Consider the following 24,353-nt stretch of genomic DNA (forward strand, 5'->3'; position numbering starts at 1 on the left):
AAAGGGTTGTCCCAAAAAAGATTATGTTTGCCTCTGGTTGTGAGCATGGCATAATATTTCATATGATGCAGCAACACTGTGAAATTTCCATTCCGAAACAGTTGCATACACAGTTACTATATACATATGCTATTACTCTATAAACAGAAAATGGGTTGGATTTATTAAAGGCAAATAGGCTACATAGTTAGTCTGATTGAAAAAAGACAGAAGTCCATCTAGTTCAACCAATAAAAGGGGAAAAAATATACAATCCTATACAGGGGCAGACTGGCAACTCATGGGGCCCCCGGACAATTGGGGATCATGGGGCCCCTGTGTCCTTGCCCACACTCAAAACACACCCAAAAAAGCCTATAAAAGGTACCAGAGGCATTTTATGGGGCCCCCTATTGACCTTGGGCCCTCGGGCAGTGCCCGAGTGCTTGAATGGTCAGTCCGCCCCCGATCCTATATACACAATCCTATACCCACAGTTGATTCAGAGGAAGGCAAAAAACCCAATAAAGCATGATTCAATTTGCTCAAGCAGGAGAAAAAAATTCTTCCTGATCCCCCAAGAAGCAATCAGATATTCCCTGAATCAACTTTACCAATAAATATATTATCTATATTTAGGAAAGAATCCAGGCCTTTTTAAAACAATCCAATGAGCTGGCCAGAACCAACTCTTGAGGGAATCTATTCCACATTTTCACAGCTCTTACTGTGAAGAAACCTTTCCTTATTTGAAAATTAAATCTCTTTTCCTCCAGACGTAAAGAGTGCCCCCTTGTCCTCTGTGATGACCTTAAAGTGAATAACTCTACACCGAATTCACTATATGGATCTTTTATGTATTTATACATGTTGATCATATCCCGCCTTATTCTCCTCTCCTCAAGAGAATAAATTCAGTTCCTCTAATCTTTCCTCATAGCTGAGCTCCTCCATGCCTCTTATCAGTTTGGTTGCCCTTCTCTGCATTTTCTGCAGTTCCCCTATATCCTTTTTGTGAATTGGTACCCAAAAGTGAACTGTATATTCCAGGTGAGGTCCTACTTTGCAAGAGAAGTTGAACTTTGCAAATTAATTTTCCCCAGAGCTTAATAGATGCGTTGAAGGTTCACTTCGCAAAGAATATCCAATCACATGCAAGGAAAAAAACTAAATTTTTGCTTGCACATGATTGGATGATGAAAGTCAGCAAAGCTTCACCTCTTTAACCAAGCTCTGGGGCAATTTCTCTTGAAAATGTGGCTTCCCTTGCACAGTGAACAGTCTATTTGCCTTTAGTAAATCAACCCCAGTATCTCGCTGTGTGGTATGTGAATATCTAAAAGCTGACAAAGTACAAACAGTGCAAAACAGCAATTTTACAAGTGAGTATCCATGAGTGTGATAGCTTGGGGTTAAAAAACTGTTTTTAAGTCTGGTTGTCTGTCTGTGATCTGCAACACTTACAAAAGGGAAACAGTTCAAACAGATAAATATTCAGGATGTGAGGGGTCTGTAGTGGTCTTCTCTTCCCGTTTCCAGGCTCAGGAGTTGTATAAGTCAGGATTGTGGGTGGATCAACACCAATTATTTTTTTTATGCAGACATAGCTATCCGCTTTAGTAGGTTCCTATCCTGTATGTAGGCTGTACCAAACCAAACGGTGATAGAAGTCAAAAGAACAAGCTAGCTTATTATTATTATTATTATTATACAGTATTTATAAAGCGCCAATAGTTCACTCAGCGCTGTACATTACAAAGGGGGACAGAACATGTGACAGAACAATACCAATACAATGCAAAACATGAGGGGATCGAGGGCCCTGCTCTTTCGAGCTTACAATCTAGAAGGGATGGGATAGTGGTACAGGAGGAGATAGCTGTGGGGGATGGAGTGGTAGGAAGAGTGGAGGAGGTCGGCAAGTTAGCAGGGGGTGAGGTAGGCTTCCCTGAAGAGATGGGTTTTCAGGGTGCGCCTAAAGGAGAGGAGAGTAGGTGATAATCTGATGGGTTGGGGCAGGGAGTTCCAGAGGATGGGTGACACCCTGGAGAAGTCCTGGAGGCGGGCATGGGAGGAGGAGACCAGGGAACTAGAGAGAAGGAGGTCTTGTGAGGAGCGGAGTGTGCGTGCTGGGCGGTACTTGGATATTAGGTCAGTGATGTAGTTCGGGGCAGTATGGTGGACAGCTTTGTACGTCAGTGTTAGGATTTTAAATTTGATCCGTTGCGCAATCGGAAGCCAGTGGAGGGATTGGCAGAGGGGGGTGGCGGAAACGGAGCGTTTGGAAAAGTGAATGAGTCTGGCAGCCGTATTCAGGATCGACTGAAGCGGGGATAGCCAGCGGCGAGGCAGGCCAGTGAGGAGGGAGTTGCAGTAGTCGAGTCGTGATATGATGAGGGAGTGGATGAGCTGTTTAGTGGTTTCTGGGGTTAGGAACGTGCGGATTTTGGCGATGTTGCGGAGGTGGAGTCTGCACGAGTTTGTTAAAGATTGGACTTGGGGCTGGAAGGATAGGTTGGAGTCCAGAATGACACCAAGTACTCTGGCCTGCAGAGCGGGTTTGATATTGGCGTTGTTGGATGTGATGTAGAAGTCAATGGGGGGTGGGGTTCGGGCTGGGGGGAAGACAAGGAGCTCGGTTTTGGAGAGATTCAGTTTAAGGAAGTGGAGCGACATCCAATCTGATATGTCGCTCAGTAGGTGTGTGATTTGGGCAGAGACCGAGGGGGTGAGGTGGGGGGTTGAGAGATAGATTTGTGTGTCGTCGGCATAGAGGTGGTAGTTGAAGCCGTGAGAGTGTATGAGTTGGCCAAGGGAGGAGGTGTAGATGGAGAAGAGAAGGGGCCCAAGGACAGAGCCTTGAGGGACCCCAACAGAGAGGGGGAGTGAGGGGGAGGTGGTAGCATTATAGGTAACGCTGAAAGAGCGTTGTGACAGGTAGGATGAGAGCCAGGAGAGAGCAGAATCTCTGAGGCCGAGGGAGTGTAGTATTTTGAGGAGGAGGGGGTGGTCAACTGTGTCGTAGGCCACAGAGAGGTCAAGGAGTAGGAGCACTGAATAGTGGCCATTAGCTTTGGCGGTTAGAAGGTCGTTGGAGAGTTTGAGTAAGGCGGTTTTGGTGGAGTGTAGGGGGCGGAAGCCAGACTGTAGGGGATCGAGGAGGTTGTTGTCGTTGAGGTGAGAGCATAGGCGGGTGTAGACGAGGCGCTCGAGGAGTTTAGATGTAAGTGGGAGCAGGGAGATGGGTCTGAGGTTGTTCGGGTCATTGGGGTCCAGGGAGGGCTTTTTAAGTATGGGGGTGATGTGTGCATGCTTCAGTGGGGAGGGGAAAGTGCCGGAGGAGAGGGAGAGATTAAAGATGTGGGTGAGGGAGCGTAGGATGGAGGGGGAGGGAGGTCGTAGGAATTGTGAGGGGATAGGGTCGAGGGGGCAGGTGGTGAGGCGGGCATCAGAGAGGATCTTGGAGACTTCCTCGATGGTAGTAAGGTCAAAGGTGCGGAGTGTTGGGGGAGCTTCAGTATGAGGAATGTAGGGTGGGGTGGGAGAGGAGGTCAGAGCAGTGGTGAGGCCGTGGGAGAGGGGTGAAGAGGGGGTAGCTAAGTGAGGGGGAAGGGGGTTGGAGGGAGTTTGAGCAGCAACGAAGTCCCTGCGGGTAATGTCGAGGGGGAGGGGGGATGATGGGGTAGCTGTGTGAGAGGGGACGGGTTGAGAGGGCGTGTGAGTTGCGGCAATGTCCTTGCGAATTGTGTCAATCTTGTTTTTGAAGTGATTGGCAATCTCAAGGGCGGTGAGTGAGGTGCTGGGTGGAGGTGGGGGTGGAGAGAGTAGAGAGTTGAAGGTGGAGAAGAGTCGGCGAGGATTGGAGGAGAGGGCCTTGATGAGGGTCAGGAAGTAGGCTTGTTTGGCTGCTTGGAGGGAGGAGGTGTAGGTGCGGAAGGCAGATTTGTAGCAGGTGAAAGCTTGTTGGGATTTTGTTTTGCGCCATAGTCGCTCCAGGGCACGACTGCGTCGTTTGAGGGTTTTGGTGTGATCAGTCTGCCAGGGCTGGAGCGGTCGGAGTCTGATGTTGCGTGTGGTTAAAGGCGCTAGTGAGTCAAGGGCTGCTGACAGCGCGTTGTTGTAGGCAGTCATAGCCAAGTCGGGGCAGGACAGGGGGAGGATGCGGTCGTGGAGTTGATCAGCTGCAGAGTGGAGGGGGGCAGGGTTAAGGTTGCGGAGGTTACGGCTGGTAGTAGTTTGACATTTGGAGGGGTAGGCGTTGGAGGACGAGGAGATAGAGAAGGTGATCAGGTTGTGGTCAGAGAGAGGGAAGGGGGTGTTAGTGAGGTTGTGGGGAGCGCAGCGGTTGGAGAAGACAAGATCAAGGATATTACCGTCGGAGTGGGTGGTGGATTGTATGCACTGTGCAAGTGCAAAGGAGGAGGTTAAGTGGAGGAGACGGGCTGTGTCCGGGTTGTCAAGGTTGACAGGGATGTTGAAATCCCCAAGAATGATGGTGGGTAGCTCAGAGGAGAGGAAGAAGGGTAGCCAGGAGGAGAAGTCTTCCAGGAAGCGGGGTATGGATCCAGGAGGCCGGTATATCACAGCAATCTTCAGGGGGGTTGGGGAGAATAGTCGGACGCAGTGGGCCTCGAAGGAGGAGAAGGATAGGGAGGGGGGGTTTGGGAGGACTCAGAAGGTGCTCTGCGGTGACAGGAGCAGACCAACCCCACCACCTTTACGACCGTTAGGTCTGGGTGAGTGGGTCCAGGTGAGACCTCCATAGGAGAGCTTATGGCAAGTTCCTATCTGATACAAGGATTAAGTCACATTTAAACTTATTGGATAGTTTAGGTCATCATCTCCTCATATCCTCAGGTCCTCATATTGCATAGTTTTAGTCTAAAGTTGATTATATGGTCAGATTGTAAGTGTGGGTAAAAAAAATGTTTTGCCTTATAGCTTTAGTGACCTAACTTACCTGTAATGAAGTATGTCCCATGCTCTGCTGGTTACTGGAACCTGGAGAAATGCCTGTATGACGTGGGACATTTATCATTACAGGTACATTAGGTCACTAAAGCTGTAAGGCAAAACAAAAAAAATGCAACTACCCTTCAGCTTCAAAAGTTTTATTAAAAGAGGTCCATTGCACCCCTTACTTATTTTAACCACTTCCCGTCTGGCCCATGTACATAAATGGCCGGGCGGGAGCGCTGCTGGAGCGGGTGGACGTGGACATTGCCTGTGCACGCTCCCTCTGGACACAGCGGAACACCGATCGCTGTATGGGACCTCTGTGTGAGGTCCTTATTCATGTGATCACTGATTGGCCAATCAGTGATCACATGAATAGTAGTAAACAAGATGTCACTTCCTGACATCATTGCTTACTGCTTGTGAAATCTGTGAATGATCACAGAGGTCACATGGTACAAGGCTATTCACAACAACCTTGTACCATGTGACAAGCTGTGACCAATCCCAATTGCAGCTCTCACAGTATTTCTCAATAGCTGCAAGAATGCAGCCAGAAAAAAGGAAAAAAACTTGCTTTTACAGCCTTTATGGGTGTAAAAGCAATCAGTGTAAAAAAGGAAAAAAAAAATCTTCATCACCCCCCACAAGTAGTATAGTGTCACTATGGTGACACTATACTGCTAGGGTGACAATATGTTAAAAAACATAAATAATAATATAAACAAATAAAAATGTAAAAAAAACACTTTTTTAAAAAACATTTGAACTCTCATTTATATAGCAAAAAATAAATAAAAATCCCAGTGGTAAATAAATACCACCAAAATAAAGTTTTATCTGCTAAATGCTAAAAAATTCATATGGGTACAGTGTTGCATGACCGCACAATTGTCATTCAAAGTGTGATAGCACTGAAAGCTGAAAATTGTCCTGGACTGGAAGGGGGTGAAAGTGTCTGGACTTGAAGTGGTTAAATGGGGTCACCATTCAAAGATGTATATGCCATTCTTATTAATATATATAAAATTGCATAGGTAATATCAAACAAGAATAATTAAGAGCCACACCGTAAAGTAAACTACTGTTTTGATGATTGTAGTCCTATTGTTATGGTGTTTACTGCAATATGTTACAAAAGAGCATTTTTAAAAGAGAAAACATAATTAACAAATATTGGAAAATTAATAAATAATTTGCCATCACAATGTGGTCCTTATTTACTAATGCAAAAAATATTCCAGTGGCTTCACAGTCTGCCTGTATTTTGTAATCTGCGTGTTACTGTTTTTTTGGTGGAGTGAATGTATGCCAAAAAACAAAATGTTCCTTGCTACTTGCTTGCCATTTGAAGATGGTAATAAAAGAAGATGCTTGTGTATCCAAACATTTGGGTTGATTTATTAAAGGTAAATCAACTGTTGACTTTACATGGCGTGTTTTACTTTACAAGGCAATTTCCCATAAAGCTTAGTGAATGACGCGAAGCTCTGCTGACTTCCAAAAACGGGCAAGCAAAAATGCAGTTTTTTTACATTTTCCTTGCACTATATTCAGTATTCTTTGCAAAGTGATATTTCACCACGTTCACTAAGATCTGGGGGGAATTCCATTGCAAAGTGAGCAGGCTATTCACCTTTTGTAAATCAACTCCAGTATATTTAAAATCCAACAGGAAAACTATAAAATGGATAGTTGGTATGGTAAGGATTTGTAGTGCTGCAAAGTGGGCACTGGAAACACAAATCTGACACTGGACCTGGCAATGCACATATGTGAATGGGGCTTTTAATCCTCTAAACACGTTCTATTATAGATCGTAGCCACAGGAGTGTGCAGAACTGATGCTCATGCTGTGAGTACTCATTTTAAGGAAGGTTTGTTCCCTGTGATCCTTGGACATGAAGGGGCTGGAATCGTGGAAAGTGTTGGACCAGGTGTCACAAAAGTTAAACCAGGTATGATAGCACATTGCCGTAATAGTTGTATGTCCTCACCAAGGGCTATCTGTTTGTGTGCACACAAATACATACACACACACACATACAAACTCAGTTATCTTAGTGACATGGAGCCTGTTAAAAGTGCAGACTTTGGGGATGATTTACTAAAGTCAATAAATTGTGCACTTTGCAAAGTGTGGTTACACTCTGTAAGTGCAGTTGCTCCAGATCTTCGTACATGAGCAGAAGCGCGGCTGACTTCCATAATCCAATTGTGTGCAAGCAAAAAATCAGTTTTTGTTTTTTTTTTTCTTGCATGTGATTGGATATTTTTCACAAAGTGAAGCTTTACCCCATTTACTAAACTCTGGAACAATTGCACTTGCAGAATGCAACTGCACTTGGAAAGTGCACAGTCTATTTGCCTTTAGTAAATCAACCCCTCTTCTTGTCTAATTGTTGGGGCAGGAAACTTTTCTCAGTTGCCAAATGCAGTGGCTGACAGTGCTGTGCTCATTGACCTTGAATCTGCACTTTTAACAGGTTCTATGTCACTTAAAAGGCTCAGCCACCATGCCTGTCACACAGGCAGGTAGGCAAGGAGCTGAGTAATACTGGCTTTACCATGCTCAGCGTTACTGGGCTGTACTAAGGACAGAGTGTCTGTATGGAAGCTCTGGCCTCAGTGACGCCCCCTTCCACCTGAGGCAGCCACCTCAAGTTGTCTCATGGGTGGCATGGCCCTGGTCTGTGTGACAACAGCACTCTCAGCCTCAGCCTGTACAGAGATTTTCTGAGAGTGCTCATTACTGGGGGTTAGTTAGCTTCCTGGTAGCCTTTTACAGATGTGGGTGAGGTCTACAATAGATGGGGACAACACCAGGTTGTGAGCCTGGGGATAAACCACCCCGCTGATGGGGACCACTCTGTGAACATGCTCACTAGTGCCCGGGACCAGATGGGACCACGATCATGTGAAGATCAGCATTAAGGCAGCATCCCGTACTTAAGAATGAACCATCCACCTTGCACAGTATCACATCAACTTTAGGTTCTTCACTGTGAGATGCTCTTCCCATGAAACGGTACACTTTACTTCCCGAATGCAGCATTGTGAGGGGCACATCAAGGACCCTGTATTCTGCTCCACCAGCCCTTCTACCTTGCCACCTTACTCCCAGTGGCAGAAGAGAGATCCCACTATGCACTGAGCGCAGATCTCCATGTTTGCACAATTAACTCTCCTGTACCTGCACCTAGGTCTATGGGTCTCTGTGCCACGGATCCAGTCCCAAATGCTGTGGGGGCACCGACTGCTGGAGAGGGTGTCAGAGCAGTGATTTCCTCGATAACTAGAGGACCCATCACCAATGCCTGGTACCTCCTTCCCGCTGGCTGGCTGCTATAGCATTCCCACCAGTGCTGTTTACCCATAGCAATGGCATGATAGACGTCTTCCCGCCATCTCCTCTGCATGGTTAACTTGAAACATTCTAGCTTCTCCTCTTCATCCCCTCTTCATCTCCCCTTGTGTACATTCTGATTTGCCATGTACCCTTATTGACCCCTTTTATTAACTTAAGACCAGGCCTGAAACAGTTACCAGCGACTTTACTGAAGACTTGCAGTGGTACAGAACATAATGCACAGTCTCTCAGAAGCACAGACACAGTTCTAATCTAACTAATGTTTGCTGCCCATATCATACCTTGACCAGAGATAACAAGTCCAACGGTCCAATACTGGTGGTTTTCTGGCTCCAGGTGGAATTCCATGTGAGTGAACCAGTTGCGGGGAATCCGCTGCTCTGACCAGACCACATCTCTCAGCAGGCCTGATACTGCATTCCCATGTCGAACTGGAACTCTCGGCCCATCCTCGCAGGAAAATTGGGAACAATGATGAATATTTAAAGTGGTTAAATAGGAAGAAGGGTCATCCGCACACCTTGAGGATAGATGAATATAGCGTGTATTTATTGATCCATAGGACACACAAAACACCAGGACATGAATACAGGACCTGTTAACGCGTTTCACACGATCTCATGCTTAATCATAACCAAAGTGGTTTAAAGTATTTAAAGTGGTTGTAGAAGCTTAAGGATTTTTACATTCATGCATTGTATGCATGAAGGTGAAAAACCTTCTGTGTGCAGTGATGTGCACAGAAGACTCAGCTTGCCCGGGTCTCCCCCTCCTCATTGGCTGAGACACAGCAGCAGGAGCCATTTGCCTGTGAGCAGGGAATTGGGGGCGGGGCCAAGTTCCGCTTTGCTGTGTCTTATGGATGCAGAGAGTGGGGTTTGGGGACGAGCACACACTAGTGCCCCCATAGCAAATAGCTTGCTGTGGGGGCACTGCTCAGGAGGGAGCCAGGAGCACCAGAGGGGAACCCAAGAAAAGGAGGATCCGAGCTGCTCTGTGCAAAACCACTGCACAGAGCATGTAAGTATAAAATGCTTGTTATTTTAAAAAAAACAGCCTTCTGATGACAACATTATGCTTTTTAATGTCATCATAATAAAAACCAATGGGGGTCATTACAAGTGTGATATTGTACAGCAGGTTTACAAATGTTTTGAGACATTAAACACTGCCTGTGTAGTTGGACAGCTGGCCATTTTTGCATGAACCATTGTAAAAATAAGCAATCTCACCTGCAACGTATGGTGCTCCAGTACTTTCTAAATAAGAAAAAAATAAAAAATGAAATAAGATTTTTTTTTACCTATACACAATATAAATAGACACAATTATGCAGTGTCAGCAAATATGACCTAATAGGAAGAGCAAATTTTGTTTTAACAATATGTGATTGATTTACTAAAACTGGAGACTGCAAAATCTGGTGCAGTTCATGCTAGCCAATCAGCTTCTAACTTCAGCTTTTTTCAATTAAAAAAAAAATGGAAGCTGATTTGTTTCTATGCAGAACTGCACCAGATTGCCCGCTCTCCAGTTTTAGTAAATCAACTACTATGTGTTCTTTTTTTCTAGGTGACAAAGTTATCCCTCTGTATATTCCACAGTGTGGTGAATGCAAATTCTGTCTAAGCCCCAAAACCAACCTTTGCCAAAAGATCAGGTAACGTCATCTATATGAACTGTGAACTATAGACCAGTGTTTCTCAACCTTTTTTCAGTTAAAGCACCCTTTAAAATTATGGACAGTCCCGAGGCACCCTTTAAAATTAAGGACAGTCTTGAGGCACCCCATTCCAAAAGAATGGTTCAGTTCAAATTGCTTCAGTTAACCTTTGGCAATAAAACCTTGAAGCTGATTGGTTTCTGTGCAAAGTTGCACCAGATTTTGTACTCCCCAGTGTTAGTAAGTAACCCCCTCATCCTGACCTCTGCAAAGACACAGCCCAACTCTCTTACCTGTCAGCAGATCAGATCATGAGTGGAAACACAAGTGTGTATTATTTTTGCTGAATTGAATGGTGGTTTCAAATGAACTAGTGCAAATTGGTAACAGGCAGGGCCAGGTGTTAGAGTATTTGGCGCCCTAGGCAAGACCAGCTACTTGAGCCCCCTCCCAAAAAATAAATAATAATTAAAACTTTTTAAAAACAGTACAATATTATTATCAACAAAATATGAAACTGCTAAATTCTTTTAATGTGCAAAAATAAGTGCCACCCGCACCAATATTAAAGACAAAATCAGTGTCACGGACGGACTGTATCTGCCGCTGGCAGTGGCACAGTGACAGTTGCAGTGAGTGGAGGATGATGGATCCACAATCTGATAGATCCCAGGCTAGAATTCCCCAGGCAATGGGGGGAGATAAAATACTGTGACAGCAGGCAGCTGAACTGAGCGCTCCCACACAGTGACAGATCCAACACAACACACCAACACTGACACAGATCGGCAGGCCCAGCAGGCACTAGAAGAGCAGGCTGTGGGACTGTGATGATGTCATCACTCACTGACACATTGCACATGTGATGGATAGCTGGCTGGCTGGGTCACACTCACACAGACACGAGACATCAGAGTCAGACATTACCTTCCTCCACAATCGCAACTCCGCCTCTGCTGATGAATGGGAAGAGAAGGGCTGGAACTCCACAGTGATCAGCAGCCACCAGCCAGTTTGCAATAAGAGACTGAGTCTGAGAGGAACACTGAAAGGAGCTGCAGCTCAGCTGCTATACTGGCCCCAGACACCCAGCATCTTCCTCTGTCCTTTGCTCCTCCCCTCTGCCACCCCTCCTCTCAGCTGAAGGATCATTCATGACGTGGTGGTGTCCCACACAGAGAGAGTGCTGGCCTGAGCTGCGCCCAGGCACCCCTAGGTGCCAGTGCACCTAGTGCTGCCTAGTTTGCCTAGTGGAAGCACTGGCCCTGGTGATAGGACCTCTTTAAAAAGAACGTGTCAGGATGGTTATGACATGTCACAGCTAAGACCCTCACATCTTAATAGAGACTGCTTCCAAAACTAGCGCTGGTTCTGGAGCACAGCACTCCTCTGCAGTATCAAACACAGAGGTGGTCACTTCAAGCACTTCATAGGACACTTGGTTGTAACAGTTAAAAAAGAAGAATGGGGTTCTTAAAAAGACAAATTATACTCATATAGGTGGATGCAGCCTCTGTCCAATGCTGTATCTGTCTCCTGCTGCTTCTAAGACTGAGAACTGAGCAATCAAAGACCACTGATCACTCAGTTCTCAGCCTTCAGTGAGCAGAGAGCTGGAGACTGTCAGTCACCAGCTCTCTGCTCTGCCCTTCCAGCACTCACTGGAGCACCAGACAGTGGAGGGAATGGAAGTGGCTGGCTCAGGCTCTCTGCTTGATGAAAGACTGATCCAGCTACTGGTCCAGGCATCTAGGTGGATCCTGATTGTAAAGTCAGGATCGTTCCAGAACCTGGACCAACTGAGTGAAGTCAGCTGACAGAGGGCTGAAAACTGGTCACAGGAGTGCAGGAGAAACGTCCCTCTTGTGATCCATAGCAGAGGTAAGTCCAAAAAAGCTTTGGTCATTGCAACCGGTTCACAATATTATACCATATATAGTGATAATGGAGTTTGTTAACAAAGAGGAACATGTACAATTACGACTAATTAATGCAGTATGTGGATATGTTAGAAAACAGTGCAAAAACACTATAACATAAGAGTACACACGGTGACCCATATACAAAAAACTTAGAGCACGGCTTAAAGCACTGCAAGACTTCCCTTTTGTAGTCCAAAGCACAGATTGGGTGCTGACGTTCAAACAAGCTCATCCAGGCTAACTGAAACAGATCGGAAATCAGAATACATGACATGGAAACATGCATCACAGCTATAGATACTATAACAGAATGTACTCTTACAATAGATCGGAAAACAGTAGGTGGAACTGCCGCACAATGCAACGCAGCCACTATATAGAAATGTAGTACAAAAATAAGCAATATGGTAAAATGTCCCACCATTTAAACTGTTTTTGCCAACATCCCAATATATAGAAACCAAGAAAGGCTAGAAATATTCCCCTGGGACTTTGTATGTCAAAGGTTTTTCCATACAAAGTCTCAGGGGAATATTTCTAGCTTTTCTTGGTCTATATAGAGATGTAAAGATATGGTTTCAGCCTGAACTCGCTCTGTCTATGTTCCTGACATGTTTCGACCCGCCTACGGGGCTTAAAGTGTTACTATACCCAGGACCCTGCGTTCACTATATCTGGTCTCACACAGTGCACAGAACATGGGAGTGCAGTTATTTTAGTAAATACAAAGTGCTAAATACCTTTTCTTATCAGCAGTTAGAGCAGTCTTGTGACTTCTATCGGTGTCCAGCCAAGCTTGTGGGAGGAGTTTTCATTCTGCTCTAAGAAGATGCAGGACCCCTGACGTCTGTCTCGACAGTGCTGATTGGCCCTGTGGTGATAACATGCACTGTCCTAAGGAAAAAAAAAACCTCTTTAGCAAGACACACCAGACTGAGCAAGTACAGAGTGACTCCACTTGATGTGTCTTATCAGGAGATAAGAGGGGGACACTGGAAGAAGGTAAGGATCAGAGAAGTTAGAATCAAACAACGTTTTTACACAATGCAGAGCATTAACCCCTTAGGTTCCAAAGTGAGTATAACAAGCATGCTTTACTGCTTATACAGACTGATTTTACTGTTGTGGGTTCAGTAACACTTTAATCATGAATCTCTGGTGTGCTGCATTTTCACCTTCTGTTTTCTAATCTATTTTAAGAGTATATTCTGTTTTTGCATCTGTAGCTATGATGCATATTTTGATGTCATGTATTTTGGCATAATAATCATTTTATGTTACACTTAGATGCTTTTGTTAAAAGCACATAAGTGAAGTCAGGTAATAAAAATATTACAGTAAGCTCATACAGACTTAGGCTCAGACATAATTCATTTTTATTCTATTACTTTTGGTAAGAAAAACACTATGAACATGGCTGAAAAGTAAAGTCCTCAGAAAATGTGTAGTTTTTACACTTTAATGCCATGGCCAGATTTAGGGGGGTGTTGGGGTGGGCTATCCCCCCCCCCCTCAGATTTTAGTTGTGCCCCCCCCGAAGCCAACCTTAACCTGCCACTATACTACACTAACCTGCTACTATGCTGCCCTAATCTAACATTATACCATTCTAATTTGATACTTTCCTGACCTAATTTGACACTATATACTGATCTCAGTTATGCGTTTTGTGGGAGAAGAAGCTGTGCCCCTGTGTTTTACCCTGCCAGTATTGACCCCTGTCCTCTCCCCTGCTGACCTCCGATCCTCTGCCCCCCTGACATTTTTTACTGTACCCCCCAGGGGCGGACTGACCATTTGGAAACTCGGGCACTGCCCAAGGGCCCGGGGTCAGTAGGGGGCCCTATGAGATGCCCCTGGTACCTTTTTCATAGGCTTTTTTGAGTTTGAGCAAGGACACAGGGGCCCCATTATCCCTTATTGTCCGGGGGCCCCATGAGTTATCAGTCCGCCCCTGGTACCCCCACATCGGACAGGCTAGATACGGCCCTGTTTAATGCAGCTTTCTGTAACATATTGACAATGTCAGGAGTATCATGCACAGGGTAATCAATACTTGTTTTAGTACATACGGTTATATGGGAGCATCTAGTGGATACAAATGGAACTGCAGCTATCATCAAGATCATGTTTTTAAATAACAAAAACAAATATCTGTGCTTTACCATAGTGGCAATCAATATCATATTATAATAATATAGGTTAGAAAATGATCAACTATTTTCTGCAAGATGATCACTGTTTATTAAACACTGTATTTAACCTAATTGAAAGTTTGCAAAATCTGTGCATTTCTATCAATTATTTTTGTATCATGACAACCATCAGAACAAATGGTTTTCTATTTTTTATTTAAGCTCATATAATAGAGATTTTGGCATTTTTTTTGTTATTTGCATAAACTAGTATTTTGCAAATAGACATGTATTTTAGAGTGCCCCAATGCCATTTAATTTGGAAATCATACTGTTTTTTTCTAAACATAAACCCTGCAGGTCGGGATGTTTGCTCACTAATTAGGAAATTCTGTCCTTGCTAGGAGAAAGGGAGGGGTGTGGGCAGGGGCGGACTGACAACTCATGGGGCCCCCGGGCAATAGGAGATCATGGGGCCCCTGTGTCCTTGCCCAAACTCAAAAAAGCCTATGAAAAAGGTACCAGGGGCATCTCATGGGGCCCCCTACTGACCCCGAGCCCTCGGGAAGTGCCCGAGTTTCCAAATGGTCAGTCCGCCCCTGGGTGTGGGTCTTCCATTTAAGTCTATTTTTGGCATAACAGTTTCAAGTGGAGTTTTAGGGAGGTCCTGTTAGTGTAAAAAGTTCCACCTGCTGACTGAAAGTCATTTACTGTATATAAAATATTAATTTCCAGTATTTCCCATGATTGTATTACTTGGCTAAAAGGAACATCTAAACTTCCTGCATATTAGCACAGAGCAACATAAATAAACAGTTTCCTTTTACATCCCTTTCCTATAAGTTATCTTTAGGTAAAATTATATGAATATTTAAATTCTTCACGTTTCATAGAAATATTGGCCCCCTGCAGATCACCTAAGAAACAGGCATCATGATTGTTCTTTTTTTTTTTTTTTCTACAGCAAAATTAAAACTGCCATCTCTGATCAAGATTTTATGGCCGATAACACAAGTCGGTTTAGTTGCAAGGGGAAGCAACTGTATCATTTTATGGGCACCAGCACTTTTTCTGAATACACAGTTTGTGCTGAAACATCCGTTGCCAAAATCGATGACACGGCCCCTCTGGATAAAGTCTGTTTGATTGGCTGTGGGTTTTCAACTGGGTATGGTGCAGCTATCAACACCGCTAAGGTAATGTTGTAATTGTGTTTTATCTATACTGAACACATAAATTAAATATATCATAGAACACTATGAATATTACATATCCAGAAAAGCGTGATCAATCTGCATATTGTTCATTTACAAAGAAAAGATACTTTGACCAAATTTCAGGTAACATAAGGTTGTGATGTATGCAGATGCAGATTCTGTTTGTTTTGGTAAATAAACCATACAGATCCTGAGCATACACAGGTGAAACACGAAAAAATTAGAATATCGTGCAAAAGTTCATTTATTTCAGTAATGCAACTTAAAAGGTGAAACTAATATATGAGATAGACTCATTACATGCAAAGCAAGATAGTTCAAGCCGTGATTTGTCATAATTGTGATGATTATGGCTTACAGCTCATGAAAACCCAAATCCACAATCTCAGAAAATTAGAATATTACATGCAATCAATAAAACAAGGATTGTTCATAGAACAATGTCGGACCTCTGAAAAGTATAAGCATGCATATGTACTCAGTACTTGGTTTGGGCCCCTTTTGCAGCAATTACTGCCTCAATGCGGCGTGGCATGGAAGCTATCAGCCTGTGGCACTGCTGAGGTGTTATGGAAGACCAGGATGCTTCAATAGCGGCCTTCAGCTCTTCTGCATTGTTCAGTCTCATGTCTCTCATCTTTCTCTTGGCAATGCCCCCTAGATTCTCTATGGGGTTCAGGTCAGGTGAGTTTGCTGGCCAATCAAGCACAGTAACCCCACGGTCATTGAACCAGGTTTTGGTGCTTTTGGCAGTGTGGGCAGGTGCCAATCCTGCTGGAAAATGAAGTCAGCATCCCCATAAAGCTCGTCTATGGAAGGAAGCATGAAGTGCTCCAAAATCTCCTGGTAGACGGCTGCATTGACCCTGGACTTAATAAAGCACAGTGGACTAACACCAGCAGATGACATGGCTCCCCAAGTCAACATAGACTGTGGAAACTTCACACTGGACTTCAAGCATCTTGCAGTGTGTACCTCTCCATTCTTCCTCCATACTCTGGGTCCTTGGTTACCAAATGAGATGCAAAAGTTGCTCTCATCATAAAAGAGGACTTTGGACCACTGAGCAACAGACCAGGTCTGTTTTTCTTTAGCCTAGGTAATACGCTTCTGACGTTGTTAGGACATTTGAAGCACATGTCCAGGATCCATCTGTGTGTGGTGGCTTTTGATGCACTGACTCCAGCCTTAGTCCACTCCTTGTGAAAGTCCCCAACACTTTTGAATGGCCTTTTCCTGTCATCCCTGCTGCTTGTGCACCTTTTTCTTCCACACTTTTCCCTTCCACATAACTTTCTATTAATGTGCTTTGATACAGCACTTTGGGAACATCCAACTTCTTTTGCTATTACCTTTTGAGGCTTTCCCTCCTTATGGAGGGTGTCAATGATGGTTTTCTGCACAACTGTCAGGTCAGCAGTCTTTCCCATGATTGTGATTCCTACTGAACCAGACTGAGAGACCATTTAAAGGCTCAGGAACCCTTTGCAGGTGTTATGGCTTAATTAGCTGATTAGAGTGGGACACTTTGAGCCCAGAATATTGCACCTTTTCACAATATTATAATTTTCTAAGATTGTGGATTTGGGGTTTTCATGAGCTGTAAGCCATAATCATCACAATTATGACAAATCATGGCTTGAACTATCTTCCTTTGCATGTAATGAGTCTATCTCATATATTAGTTTCACCTTTTAAGTTGCATTACTGAAATAAATGAACTTTTGCACGATATTCTAATTTTTCGAGTTTCACCTGTACATGTCCCCACCTACATCAACTCCCAGTACTAAAATGATATAGTAATCAACAATTTAAAGTGTTACTAAACCCACAGCAGTAAAATCAGTCTGTATATGCAGTAAAGCATGCTTGTTATACTCACTGTGGAACCTAAGGGGTTAATCTTCTGCATTGTGTAAAAAGGCTGTTATTATTATTATTATTATTATTATTATTATTATTATTATTATTATTATACAGGATTTATATAGCGCCAGCAGTTTGCTCAGTGCTTTACAATATAACGGGAGACAATACAGCAACAATACAGTTCAATACAAGAAGGTTAGGAGGGCCCTGCTCCTTGGAGCTTACAATCTAAAAGGGAGGGGCTAGTGGTACAAAAGGTAGTAACTGTGGGGGATGGACTGGTAGAAGGAGTAGAAGATTCCATTATTAGCTGAGGGCAGGATAGGCTTCCCTGAAGAGATAGGTTTTCAGAGATCACCTAAAAGTGAGCAGAGTAGGTGATAGTCTGATACATTGGGGTAGAGAGTTCCAGAGGATGAGGGAAGCTCTGGAGAATTCCTGAGACGAGCATGGGAGGAGGAGACAAGGGAGCTCTCTTGTTGAAATGACCACCTGATACATACTGAATCCTTAGTCACATACACATGCTCAGTTTGGTGTGTATTGCTAGGGAGGTTTTTTTTTTTCTTTGGAGAGTGCATGTGATTAGCACAGGGCCAATCAGCATTGTGCAGACAGAGGGTCAGAGGTATCACATCCTCCTAGAGCAGAAAGAAAACTCCTCCTACAAGCTTTAACCAGTGCTCTGCTGAAGTCACAAGACTGATCTAACTGCTGATGAGAAAAGGTATTTAGCAGTTTATGTTTACTAAAATAATTGCACTTCCGTGTTCTGTGGGAGACCAGATATAGTGAATGCAGGGTCCTGGGTTTAGTAACACTTTAAGATTATTTGCAGGAGCATATTGTGGCTGACTTTTGGTACCTAAGTTGGTTATACTATATACTGTAATACTTTACATGACCTAATTTCTTTTTATTCTTATAATTATGTAGGTCTTACAACCCCTCAGTGACCTGGCCCCAGAACATGTGCATTAACTCATTCACTGCAGGATCTATTTCCTATTTTTGCACACTTCTAAATGGGCAATATTGGCTTGTAAATTTACCTCCTCCTTTCCTCCCTTAGCTATGCTTTATTTCTTTTGAATATAAGTATTTTGTTTTAATCATTTTTATTTGCTCTTTTGGTAGCACTAATACAGAGATTTTTATTTCTAAATAACTTCACCATGCTTTGCCCAAAAACATAATATTAGGAACAAATCGCATAATAAAATGTACACTTTAGATATAAGCAACCTTAGTTCTTAATAGAAGAACAAAATTTGGTTATCAAATATTTATTTTCATAAATATGTATTTTTTTTCAAAGCTACACAAAAACTAAACAGCATATTTCATCCTACTAAGGGCACATTCACACCATTGTGTATTGGCAATGTGCAACACATTGTTGCATGCATTGCTGCAGTGCCATTCATTATAAATTGGCACTCCAATGTACCTTAAAAAGGCATGTACACTGCAACACAGTGCAGTAAAACTCACAGTGTCCTGTTCACTGCACTGCTTTCTGGGAAAATGCAAAGTGCCATATTTTTTGCATGTGTTGCGATGCATTTCAGAACTTTTATTTTGCCGCAACAGGCATCAACATACGACAACACTTTGATGATAGGGGATCAAATACTTATTTCCCTCATGAACATGCAAATCAGTGCATAATTTGTTAGACATGCATTTCTTTTGAATTTTTTGCTGCTATTCTGTCTCTCAGTGTTACAATACACCTACCATTCAATTTTTAGACTGATCATTTCTTTGTGAGTGGGCAAACATTCAAAATCAGCAGGGGATCAAATACTTATTTCCTTCACTGTAAACCCCTACGTTGCCAAAAATATCCTCCTTAGGACCTTTACAGAACGTGCTTCAAGGTACAAATAAATGCATGTTACTGCACACTTGTAAATAAAGTTTAACCTTTACTGGTTTAACCTCTTAGCAGCAGCTACAATTCCCCTTCCATGTCCTTCCATTTTCCATGAACCAAATGGTGACAATCCAAAGGCTGATGGACAGCAACTTTCATTTCTGTACTTTTGGCATCTTTACCTTAGGTATCAGAGGACCTTTTTTCCATAACTGCTCTGGATACTGCATGAATTCGTCTTTTTTTAAGAGTTTTTTTGCAGCAAATTATTTGTTTTCATTTTATAAAGATACTGATTATGTTATAAAGCCTTACAACATGTGGCAAATGTATTGAATTCGGTAGCTCTTTGACATGGTATCTGTATATTTATCTTGTTCCTCTTGTAGGTTGAGCCTGGCTCCTCATGTGCCGTCTTTGGTTTGGGAGGAGTTGGCCTCTCAGCTGTAATGGGATGTAAAGCAGCTGGTGCAACTCGCATCATTGGCATTGACATCAACAAAGACAAATTTCCTAAAGCAATGGAGCTTGGAGCTACTGAATGCATTAGTCCAAATGATTATGACAAGCCTATCCAGCAAGTCATAGCTGAACTTACCAATGGTGGGGTGGATTTTGCTATTGAGTGTATTGGAATTATTGAGGTCATGGTAAGTATTTTGATGTTTTCTTCCAAAAAAAAAAATTTTTTGATGTTTTCTATTTCATAAAATTCAGAGTGAACATTCACAATACAGCCATATGATAACATACAGTACATACCCATACTAGCATGTGTAACATCTTGTTCTTTTAAATGCTTATTTACAGCCCTGGCGAAAAGTTTTGAGAATGGCACAAATATTTCATTTTCACAAAGTCTGCTGATTTTGTGTTTTTAGATCTTTTTGTCAGATGTTACTATGATATACTGAAGTATAATCACAAGCATTTCATAAGTGTCAAAGGCTTTTTTGACAATTACTGTACATTAAGTTTATGTAAAGAGTCAATATTTGCAGTGTTGACCCTTTTTTTTCAAGACCTCTTCAGTTCACCCTGGAATGCTGTCAATCAACTTCTGGGCCACATCCTGATTGATGGAAGCCCATTCTTGCATAATAATCAATGCTTGGAGTTTGTCAGAATTTGTGAGGGGAGTTTTGTTCACCCGCCTCTTGAGGATTGACCACAAGTTCTGAATGGGATTAAGGTGTGGGGAGTTTCCTGGCCATGGACCTAAAATGTCGATGTTTTGTTCCCCAAATCATTTGGTTATCACTTTGCCTTATGGCAAAGTGCTCCATCATACTGGAAAAGGCATTGTTCGTCACCAAACCGTTCTTAGATGGTTGTCAGAAGTTGCTCTTGGAGCATTCTTTATTCATGTAATGTGTTCTTGGCAAAATTGTGAGTGAGTCCACTCCCTTGGCTGAGAAGCAATCCCACACATGAATGGTCTCAGGATGCTTTATTGTTGGGATGGCACAGGACTAATGGTAGCGCTAACCTTTTCTTCTCTGGACAAGGTTTTTTCCAGATGCTCCAATCAATCGTAAAGGGGATTCATCAGAGAAAATGACTTTACCCCAGTCATCAGCAGTCCAATCCCTAGATCTTTCGCAGAATATCAGTCTGTCCCTGATGTTTTTCCTGGAGAGAAATGGCTTCTTTGCTGCCCTTGTTGACACTAGGCCATCCTCCAAAAGTCTGTGTCTCACTGTGCGTGCAGATGCCTCACACCCAACAGTGGACTGACCATTTGGAAACTCGGGCACTGCCCGAGGGCCTGGGGTCAGTAGGGGGCCCCATGAGATGCTCCTGGTACCTTTTTCATAGGCTCTTTTGAGTTTGGGCAAGGACACAGGGGCCCCATGATCCCCTTTTGCCCGGGGGCCCCATGAGTTGTCAGTCCACCCCTGCTCACACCTGCCTGCTGTTATTCCTGAGCAAGCTCTGCACTGGTGGTGCCCTGATCCTGCAGCTGAATCAACTTTAGGAGATGGCCCTGGCACTTGCTGGACTTTTTTGGGTGCCCTGAAGCTTTCTTCACAACAATTGAACCTCTCTCCTTGAAGTTGATGATCCGATAAATGGTTGATTTAGGTGAGATCTTAGTAGCAGCAATACCCTTGCTTTGTGCAAAGCAATGATGTCTGCACATGTTTCCTTGCAGGTAAATTAATATATGTGTCATTCCCAAAACTTTTGGCCAGGACTGTACATATGTATGTATTTAACATTTCAATGAAAAAATACATGTTTTTCTTAGGAAAAGTACCCCTGTATTTTTTATTCTGCAAAATCGAAGTTCTTTTTATTGGTTATGGCAACCTGGCTGATAGTGTTTTATTAGTTTTAGATTAGATTTTAGCATTGCATAAACATAAGTTATATGTTGAGACAGGTCAGCTATCCATTGATACTCTGTGTGTGCTGGGAGGTGATTACTGGTAGCAAGATTCGCAAGAGAAATATTATTTTCTTAACTCATTTAAAACATAATTTTGAAAATCTGCCCATATACAGGGGGCATATAGATTTGACAACTCTGAAATGTAGAAGATGGGCTGTTTTGTATGAAGACATTTTAGCTGGTTCAAACACTAGTGGGCTACTGGCCCTTTATAAAAGCTATTTTAATAAAATCATTATGTGCTGTCAGAACTGGATGCAAAAGAAAGATGTGTGCGTAATCATGCTTAAAACCTTCCTTCATACTGTATCTAATTTCAAGAACAAAATTGTAATGTATTGCAGCTTACCAGTCCTCAGATGTTGTAGCTGCATTTCTTTTTTACAAACGTTTCTTCTTTATCTTAACCTGGTGATCCTGCCAGGGTTTCACTTTCTGTCCTACGGTGATAGGAGCCTAGCAGGAGCAGCGTTGTCACCCTGGGAAGGGAATGTGTTAGGACTACATAACTCATCCACCTCTATATAACATAGTGGGAGGTGTTTTGTACTCAACACTGATATCTGGACACAATACTAAGGCTGGCCATACATTATACAATTTTCTTGAGAATTTTGCTTTAGATTTACCAAAACCCATATAATATGAGGTCAAACCCAGGCAACCTACCCTGTAAAATAATTGCTAAGAGAATTCATGGAAAAAGTCACTTACGAGTGACGGTCCATGCAATCACCAAGGGTCGGATACGACTGAATGGATAGATAGAGATGAGGTCAAACCTAAACAACACTTTCAGTTTTATCCAATTAGACAGGCCCTTGTGCTACATAGTTGAAGGTAAATTTAAAGGAAATTGGGCAGAAATTGGATAGAAAATTGTATAGTGTATGGTCAGCCTAACTGGATGGGCAACTTTTTTTTTTAACAGATATAACAAAATGCTAATGCTAAATACTAAAATATGATAAATGTATAGTTAGTGTTTACATACACTTTAAAACTCCAATGGCATAACCGATACTCCTTCCTTTGAAATATGTTGTTTTCTAGAAAGCAGCACTGGAGTGCACCACAGTAGGTTGGGGAACATGTGCAATTGTTGGTGTTTCACTGGCAGAAGAGGGTGTACCAGTTGCTCCATTTCAACTGATAATGGGACGCACCTTGAAAGCCACATTCTTTGGAGGTGAGATTGAATTTCAGAAAAGAACACTTAAATAAAGCTAACAATCAATACACATACCATACTTGTTTTAGTTGTATTTGTTAAATCTTTTTTTCAACCAACTTATTAACTTATTTAACAGGCTGGAAGAGTGTGGACAATGTTCCAAAACTGGTATCTGACTACCTATCTAAAAAGTTTGACTTGGATGCATTGGTGACATTCACTTTGCCATTTGATGAGATTAACAAGGCTTTTGACCTCATGCGTGAAGGAAAGAGGTGCGTATAAGGAACAATACATTAGCAAATCTAGATAGAATAAATTAATGCATGGAAGGTGAAAAAATTGCAGTAAGGCATCAACCAGCAGATAATTCCAAACTGTTAGTAACTGACTACAACATGATTTTCGAGACTTTGCTATGATCCTTAAAGTGGAGCTCCACCCAAAAGAGGAAGTTCCGCTTTAAGGACTGCTCCCCATTAAGGATTGGCACCTTTGGGGAGAGAGTACCCAAATTTGACAGGTACAGAACTATTCACGAAGCGCAGCGTTACTCGTGCATGCGCAGTGGGTACGTAAGCTAGGTGCTGGCAGGGAATCACCGGCCCGGACCCGCTAATTGTCAGGCCGGCAATAGCGGCGGGGGTAGGGCACACGCTCTCCTTTCCCGGAAATGCAAAATCACAAATATATTTGTGATTTTGCGCACCCCTGCCGCCCTGTAGCAGTATTTCTGCTATAGAGCGGCGGGAAAGCAGTTAATTAATGGGTCACAAAATAACCAGCATAGGTAATATGACGTAGGGATTATATATAATGAAGTGAAGATAACATTGTACATTCACCAGTGAATTATTCAAAGCATCGATATAGCACTATCACTTGTCATGAGAGGAACAAGTATTCAATGGATCCCTCTTATGGCAACATTACAAATGTGCTGCAGTAAGCAGTACTCACTCCAGCAGAGGCTGCACATTGAGAAGTAGATGAAGACAAGGTTTGTGCTGCCATTTTATTTCTTGTGAGATTATAGTTTAAAATATACTTTACCATTTTAAAGGTTTCACTTGTGTGCTTTAAATTCAATAAATGTTAAACAGGTGAATTGACATTTTTGTTTTTGTTTCATGCAGCATCCGAACTGTGCTGATGTTTTAAATGTGAGCACGTTGGAAGCCATTGAGGAACATACCTACTAATAATGTGCAGCATCATCATGTTAAGCTACAGAGAATTCTGGTACTCCATAGCGTATATGAAAAATGTATCATGGGTGTTTGTGGATCAGTAAAGAAACACGCAATTTTATATATCAGCAACAAACTGTGTATGGTGCAGTTCTTGTATAACCTTGTTTAATGTTACCGTTTGTTTTCTGCATGCTATTCTGCTGTAAAATAAAATACTTCAATTAATTGTGACTATTTGTAGAAGAGTAAAGTATTTTATGAAAACGCTGCCAGGCTTCAGTTTCTCTGACGTTCTTCGAACAGTTGCTCTTGGATGCCTCACATATTTTGAATAAATACTGTATATTGAGCATAGGAATAAGCACACTGTCCTACAAATCTGGATTCATGAAAAATTGATTTAGCCCACAGCACAGGGTAGACAAATTTCAAGAGATATTCTTGTATCATTATTATGACACACTATTTCATGGACCATGGAACATGTTAAACACTGTCATATCTAAGCAGGGCTTTTTTTCTCAGAGAATAGGTGCAAGAACCCACCCTTCCCAGTCAACTCGCCACCCTCAACCTCACCCCTATTCCCGCCGCAAAT

General features: G+C 42.7%; 1 protein-coding gene across 1 annotated transcript in view; it reads left to right on the plus strand.

Moving 5' to 3' along the window:
• The window catches only part of LOC149459882 (all-trans-retinol dehydrogenase [NAD(+)] ADH4-like), a 46,558-nt gene extending 22,572 nt beyond the window's left edge, over positions 1–23,986 (plus strand). The window contains exons 3-9 of the mRNA XM_089680575.1: positions 6,752–6,893; positions 9,878–9,965; positions 14,990–15,221; positions 19,383–19,643; positions 22,442–22,577; positions 22,699–22,837; positions 23,699–23,986. Of these exons, the coding sequence (XP_089536701.1) occupies positions 6,752–6,893; positions 9,878–9,965; positions 14,990–15,221; positions 19,383–19,643; positions 22,442–22,577; positions 22,699–22,837; positions 23,699–23,723 (1,023 nt within the window). The 3' untranslated portion in view covers positions 23,724–23,986. The remainder of the gene's footprint in view (positions 1–6,751; positions 6,894–9,877; positions 9,966–14,989; positions 15,222–19,382; positions 19,644–22,441; positions 22,578–22,698; positions 22,838–23,698) is intronic.
• Positions 23,987–24,353: the final 367 nt, after the last annotated feature.

Source organism: Staurois parvus, unplaced genomic scaffold (assembly GCF_062004578.1).
Source record: "Staurois parvus isolate SC_StPar_1 unplaced genomic scaffold, SC_StPar_1.0 ptg000244l, whole genome shotgun sequence".
NCBI lineage: Eukaryota > Metazoa > Chordata > Amphibia > Anura > Ranidae > Staurois > Staurois parvus.